The 7,500-nt window shown below is 37.7% G+C and overlaps 1 protein-coding gene across 6 annotated transcripts in view; it reads left to right on the top strand.

The window, feature by feature from the left end:
• LOC119597121 (raf homolog serine/threonine-protein kinase Raf-like) overlaps window positions 1–5,791 on the top strand; it is a 23,263-nt gene extending 17,472 nt beyond the window's left edge. Inside the window, exons 8-11 of one of the 6 annotated variants that reach the window (XM_037946609.1) lie at window positions 3,310–3,485; window positions 3,836–4,047; window positions 4,294–4,461; window positions 5,054–5,791. In XM_037946609.1, the coding sequence (XP_037802537.1) occupies window positions 3,310–3,485; window positions 3,836–4,047; window positions 4,294–4,461; window positions 5,054–5,174 (677 nt within the window). In that variant the 3' untranslated portion in view covers window positions 5,175–5,791. Of the gene's footprint in view, window positions 1–3,198; window positions 3,486–3,835; window positions 4,048–4,293; window positions 4,462–5,053 lie in introns of all 6 variants that reach the window. The other 5 variants (XM_037946610.1, XM_037946608.1, XM_037946607.1 and 2 more) reach the window with 5 other exon arrangements.
• Window positions 5,792–7,500: the final 1,709 nt, after the last annotated feature.

The raw sequence follows: 7,500 nt of genomic DNA, 5'->3' as shown, positions 1-7,500 counted from the left end.
CTCTCTCCCTCTCCCTTCTCCCCCTTCTCTCTCTTCTCCTCTTCTCTCCTCTCTCCCTCTCCTCTCCCCTCTCCCCTCTCCCCCCCTCCCCCCCTCCCCTCCCTCCCTCTCCCTCCCTCTTCCCTTCCCTTCTTGCACTCTCCCTCCCTGCTTTCTTTTGATATCTTCCCACCTTGAGTGTGCTCTCTCATATTGATTTATTTACATGTGAACTCCACATGCATTTTCAAGTCCCATGAGCTCCTAAGGGTTTATGGTTGCAGTTCAGTCACACCGGGGTTGATGGCTTTCCTTTTGGAATGACATGCAAAGTCTTGGGCTGACTGTTGACCCTAGAACAAATCTCATTGGCCCCAGGAGGTCATGAAGGTTGTAAGAGACTCAGATGGTAACCTGCTTTCCATTTGGGAATTGTGCACCTGTATTCTCTTTGTCAGATTTTTGTGGGTTCCTATTTTGCGGCTTTCCGAGAGCATTGATGAGTAGGACCAGCAAGCCAATTTTCCCAGTATTTGGGATACATGTTCGTTTATTGTTATTATTGTTATCATCTTCTTTGTTATTGTTTACTTCTCTAAAGCATTTCTTAATTTTGTTGCTGTAGACAATTTATATTTTCTAAAATCAAGCTTGTGTCATTTCTCATTTCATGGGAAAGGAAAGATATTTTGCACTGTGGTAATGTTTGTTTTTGTTTTTTTTTTAATTGTTGAATATATGTTGGTAAGTAAGAATTGGTTTATTAAGGAGGGATATTCATCCAAATTATTTTCATTCTGTACATTGCAGTTCGATTTGTGAAAATCTATTTTTTGTTTGATGATATTTTTAACCCTTGTTATGATAGGCCTTTTTTCTTTGAAATGATTTTTTTTTTTTTTCTATATCATAATAAGGGCTACCTTATATGTCAAAAAAGTCATATGCTTTTAAGAAGATATCTGCTAATGATAAGGAGAAACTAAGGGAAAATGTTCCTACTAACTTTTATCCAACATGTGACATTTTTTCTCAAATAACGAATGTACTTGAGAAACTTTAAGAAAAGAGGGAAGAATCTGCAGGTAAGAGAGTTACTAAACAAACTCATAAAAGGGATATCAGTTTAATCTCTCTCGATATCAGATAATCCATCTTCTGTTGGCATTTACAAGCTTCAGAAGACTTTAGCTGCACTTATAAGGAGAATGTTATTCACGCGTACTTCTTTCATGCTTACTGTGTGCGCAGTCCTTGTAGTGGGTTGTTGATGTCTGTGTAAAGACAGCCAGTATGTAGACTTTTTGTATGAATATCTGTTGTGTTTCTTGATTTCTCATAAAAAATATACGTATACCTATGATGGAACAATATAAAAGATTGCAGCTTTGATTTTTATATATATATATATATATATATATCCACTAAATGCATATATATCTTTGCAGTAATCTACATACTGGTCCATATAAACAATACTCAAAGTTTTCAGTGTCTTTTTTTTTTTTTTTTTTTTTTTTTTTTCTTTTTTTTTTTTTTTTAAAGATTTCTATTGATGTTATTAAATGGATCCCCCTTGTAGTTGGGCAAGACTTAGCCGTGAAATATTTGTAAAATTTTATATACAGTTGTTCCCTTTTATATGTTTCTGCAAATTTAAAACAGACTTGGCATTGTCTTATATATTTCTTAGTTTGATTTTTTTTTTCCTTTTTGTATTCAATTTCAATAATACATCTTGTTCTGTGGAATATTCAGTTTTAGTTGACGGAGGAGAAGACCTTTTGATCTTGAGTTGTGGAAACGTCATGGTTTGCTGTGTACGTTTTTACGGTTTTTGTCGGCAGTTCAGTCCAGTCAACTTTTTTTTGCAACTTTTTGTTGTTGTTGCTGACAAGATAAAAAGAATTGTTGCTGATGAATTTGTTAGACCTAAATTGTTGCACACTGCATAAAATTAATTAAGGTAATCCTAGCTTGAGCATGCACTGATTAGGATCTCATAATAAGCACAGCGTAGATTTTATTGTCTCTTTTGTCTGTTTAGTTTAGCTAAAGAAAAAAAAAAAAAAAAAGGAATCAAGCTTTTTATACTCTCTGGCACTGCATATGATCATTATTATCTAAAGACGAGCTCTGCTTACCAGCACCATGTTGAATTTCGCACAGGGATATTTACCTTTCAACGTGGGTTTGCGGAAGTCACTGTCCTTGAGGATGTCTTGTCTGTACCTTTTGGCATTCTACTCTCGGAATATGTTCCAGGTGTCATTCGAAAGGGACTGGAATGAGCACAATAAACATTTCTGTTCATATTTATTGATGTCACGTTGAAAATCTGAAATGTGGGCTTGATTGATTTTTACCTTGAATATGTATATATGTATGTGTTTGGTTTGTTTATTTTTTTTATACCCCCATACCATATTTATGATCCTTTATTTGCTACTAAATAGATAAAGTTGATAAAGATTTGTACATATTATTTTGTAGTATGGTATTAAATGTAAATCTGCATAGACATGATTCAAAGCTGTCAGACATTTTGCTTAGATACATTTTGATTTTGTCAATGAATCCTGTTTGCTTTCCATGCAGTAGAGGAAGCAATTGACGGCCGTGATGCACTTGTAGAATGTGAGGTTATCAGGTATAGTAGCAAAGGAGGAGGAAGAAGAGCTTGACTAGTTAACCATGAAACAAGATTCATTTTCAGAACACATGAGTCTGTTTAAAGATGTAATGATGATGAAATGTGGAGGAAAGTCACCAGAAAATTACTTTTAATTCCTCCTTTTTCAATGTAGGTGCAGAGCCATTGCAGTAACGAGTAATTAACTGTAAAGACACCTGGGATATTACAAATCAATGAGAAAGCTATCCTGTAGAGCCTTTCAGCTTATCTTGCTTAATAATGATTACTGGTTTAAGGAGAGGAAAAAGAAGTAAAACTAGACACTTGATTGCATCAGTTTTGACTAAGAATGCTGGGTGTCCTGTATTGCTGGGAGATTTGGACTTTAGAAAGAAAATGTAATGTGCTGGAAGTATTGTCAGTTATCTGTTGATGATGGGAGAAGTGGCTCAGTGTTTATATGTCTGCTAATGTGCATGTGCATGTCTCCCCTACCATGTGGTTCCTCTGCTGCCTGTGTTGCTGCTGTGTACGCCTATGCTGCACGTCTACACGGCCCTCTCCCGGGCCATTGCTCTGTGCAGGGGTCCACTTCTTTGGGTCCTCAACGTTGTACCTCCATGATAGTGGGGGGGGGACTTGGAGCCCCCCCACACACATGTCCCACATCATGATGCCCTCCCCAGGGTATACAGGAGGCGGGGGGATCCTAGCCCCGCCTCCCTCGACCAGCCCCACCAGCAGCCCCACGCGCCCTGTCCAAGGCTCTCACTCTGCCCAGGCCTCCCCCACCAACACTCTCAAAACTGTGCGACCCAGAGCTAGATCAGCTGATGAATCTGTTTCAGGCAAGAAGGTTAGTAACCAGTTAGTAAGTATTGCCCATGTCCATCTGTTCTAGGTTTAAGGCCGGCATTTTGTATTGGGAGAAAGAAGAGGAGTGGTAGAGTGAGCACTTGTAACGATGGAAGATTTTCTTGAGTGAAGTAAAACGTGGATGAGTTTTCGAGCAAGTGAATCAATAAGCATGTGGGTGAAAAATTGCAGAATGTGTGAGGTGAATGAGCCAGCAATCCAAATTGGTTTCTGAGTAAATGATCTGTGGATGAATACAAATATGCCACTGAAAGCTGAATTTGTGAAATGACTGTAATATCTGGCATTAAAAGGAATACTGTCTGTTAAACAAAATTCTAAGTGTATTCTTACCCTCTGTTTCAGGTCAGACAGTCGTCAAAAGACACAGTGGAGGACTGGGAGATACCAGTAGATGAAATCCTGATTGGTCATCGCATCGGGTCTGGCTCATTTGGGACTGTGTATCGAGGTCACTGGCATGGCCCGGTCGCAGTCAAAACATTAAATGTCCGTGATCCGACACCAGCACAGTACTCAGCCTTCAAGAATGAAGTTTCGGTACTCAAGAAAACAAGGTGGGGTTTAGTGGTTTTGGCACAAGAACTAATTGAAATAGGTATTGAAAAAGTTAAAGAGAACTGTAGTATTTATTATTCTCATCAGGCATTGTGTACTCTAGTCTTCATTTCCTTGAAATAATTTGACATATATGATTTGATATTTTTATGCCTCTGCAATTCTGAAAATGTACAAAAGGTAATCTACCCAAAATCCCATGAAAGACTTGCCACCTTGAACAAATGTGTCATTCTTTGTTTCAGACACGTTAATATATTGCTGTTTATGGGGTGTGTGAAGACACAGCAACTGGCCATTGTGACACAGTGGTGTGAAGGCTCTAGCCTTTACAAGCACCTTCATGTACAGGAAAACAAATTTGAACTTATGAGAATTATAGACATTGCCAGGCAAACGTCACAAGGCATGGAGTAAGTCTCTCTCTGTTTAATTTAGATAGGTGCAAGTCTACTTTTGGTAGTGTATTATTTCACAAGTATGTGATGCATTGGGGAATTATTATGGAACTGTCATATGGGAGGACAGCTGGAAGTGGTGATGTTCATATTGGCCAAAATGAGTGCAGTCCACCGCTTGTGCTACTTCTGCCAAGAGTGATTTACTGTATGGCTGTGTGCTGGAAGTACAAACATAGCACAACATAATCCATCTTCACCAGAAATGGACTAAACTGTGCCTAGTTGTCAACCCTTGATGTATGTAAGAAATCAGAATGGGAAGCATTTTCATTGCATTTTTATGTAAATAAACTGTATGTATGTATGCTAAATTTGATTTGTAATTTTATTATTAACTTCAATTAGATTGGAAAAGTTTTTCTGTTTCATCAACAATTTCAATAAATACTTTAAAATCAGAGAATTATGAAAAATATATGAAACTTCTTTTTTTTATATACAATCAGGTCTAATGATTTTATAGAAAGGAAGGACTCTGTATAAGTATACCCTTCCCATGTTAGAGGTGAAGCAGAATCTAATAGTTTGTTATCTTTCTTTTCAGTTACCTCCATGCAAAGAATATTATTCATAGAGATCTTAAATCCAATAATATATTCTTGCATGATGATTACACAGTCAAGATTGGTGATTTTGGTCTGGCTACAGTCAAGGTAATTATATAGTACATTTTTCATTTTCTTTCGACATAAATTGTCAAGGTAAGGTATTTAGTTCTGGTGGAATGAGTGAGTGTCTTGCCATTCACAGTGCATGGTGGTGGCGTACAGACCGCAAGTGTGTTGTGAGTCTGTAGAGCCAGAAATGTGAATCTGGAATCTGTATCTGTATCTTCTAGAAAATATGATATATATCAAAGTTTCTTGGATTCAGGTACTATAGTTACAGCAATTGGGGCTGGAATGGGTCCACCTTCCATACAAGCCATACACGCCTACCAACAGGAGCTGTTCCCTTTAGCTCTCCTCCGTCCCCAGTCTACTTTTCCTACCACCACTGCTGCTCTCCTCGTAGACACTGCAGCCACAACATGAAAGGCATTAAAAGTTAAAGAAAAAAAAAAAAGGTGGAATGACTAATATACTTGATGCTGTTTTTTCCTATTTGTATCTATTCTAATTGTTTGTAAAAATGGCAGTAATGTTGCAGGCTGGAGAATAGGGAGATGAGTACATTGCTGTAAATGAATATATCCATGAACCTTGTTTGAGAAGCTCCTAAGGAATTCTGCCCTGGTATTGATTGATACTCAATTCATTTTTCTCTTGTGCATCTTTATACAAGAGTGACATGTTTATACTTGATAATTTGCTGATGCAAAGAGTATAAGTGAAGACATGCCCGATAAAAAAAAAATATTGTCTAAAACTTGCTTTGGCTTGGTCAAACAAATTCACTGAATTCTCGGAGCAGAATATAGCTCATGAGAGGTTGGGATTATTCGACAATGGAGAGACGATATTTAAGAGTGACAACTGATGTAATAAAGCTAAAGTCCTGGCCACCCGCGAAGAATATAAAATCTTGAAAAGAGAAAATATGACCAAAGATATCAGAGAATACTGCAGTAAAATGGAAGTGGTAAAGAGCAAAAAAGAAGAAAAAACTTATGATACTAATTTCGAGGGCGAGAGGCCACTATGCAAAACAAGTCTACTATCGGAAACAAAACGAAGAATCAGACAAACATTAGCCTTGCAGCCAATAGGAATACCGAAAATATATATAGAAATAATTTATGCAAACTATAGACTGTTCATCTTCGAAGTTACTAGAACTACATATAACCATTGTAGTTAATAAACCAGACGTAATAAGCATCACTAAATCCAAACTGGAACCTTTCATAGACGATGTAACATTAGGACTCGGGCTATAATATTTGGAGAAGAAATGGGACAAATGGAAACGGAGGAGGGTAGCAATATTAACAAGGAAAGGAATTATTCTAGAGTTAGAGAGTAAGCGACCCCACAGTGGAACTAAAGGTAACTGAGGTAGAAACAAACGGGCTAAACATTATAATAACCATACGTGCCACCTCAAAAAAATTACCAAAAACTAATTCAGGAAACGCTAAAGGGCCTGGAAAATAAATTCTTGTAACGGGACTCTGATAACAAAATTGACTGGGAAAGTTTCGATCCAAGATGACAGCCACTAGAAGTCGTAAGTGGGTCTTGCGTTTTCAAAAATATAACAGATCATACCAGGGTAAGAGGGCTAGGTAGACCGCCTATGCTTGACCTAATATTCACAAAGCATAAATATGATATAAAATGATACGGAGTATTATCCAAGAGGGATCATGTAGTGATTAAACTAAAATACTGGCTGCTACAGGAAAAAAATCATTGTAAGTTAGGAAAGAAAGGGAAAATGCAATTACAAGAGAGGTAATTATAGAAGCGCTAAACATTTCCTTGATTGCATAATCTGGGAAACAATCCTGGGCGAAGAGAGCATTGATATGCCATGTTCAAAAATTATCGAAGCCAATAAGAAAGGAGTAGGCGAATTTGCATCAAGATTCAAAACGGAAGAAGGAAATGACCAAAAGTAGTTCAATGGTAAATACAAGAAAATGAGAGAACACAAGCAAACTAGCGCCGCCAAAGATAATAACATTGTTTATACTCAGGAAATTCGTGAAATCTTTAACAAAAAATTTCAGCCAGTCTGTTCAGGACAAACGTAAATCAGAATATCGCGAAAATTACTTAAAATGAATAAAATAAAAGCTAAATAAAATGGTTGGATTTTAGATTCCCAAAAAGAACTATTAAAGCATGGAACAATCACCCATATAACGTGGTATGTGGCCCCTCCCCCCCCCCCCAAAAAAAAATATAGCAAACGGGACCATCTGAGCTTCTCTTCTCCTGTATTGAAACTAGGTAAGAACTAGGTAAGAACACACGCACGCACGCACGCATGCACACACGCACGCACACACACACGCACGCACACACGCACGCACGCACGCACGCA

The sequence above is a fragment of the Penaeus monodon genome, chromosome 38 (genome assembly GCF_015228065.2).
Source record: "Penaeus monodon isolate SGIC_2016 chromosome 38, NSTDA_Pmon_1, whole genome shotgun sequence".
Taxonomy (NCBI): Eukaryota; Metazoa; Arthropoda; class Malacostraca; order Decapoda; family Penaeidae; genus Penaeus; species Penaeus monodon.
Note: the sequence above shows the minus strand (reverse complement) of the source record. Positions and strands in the feature narration are given on the sequence as shown.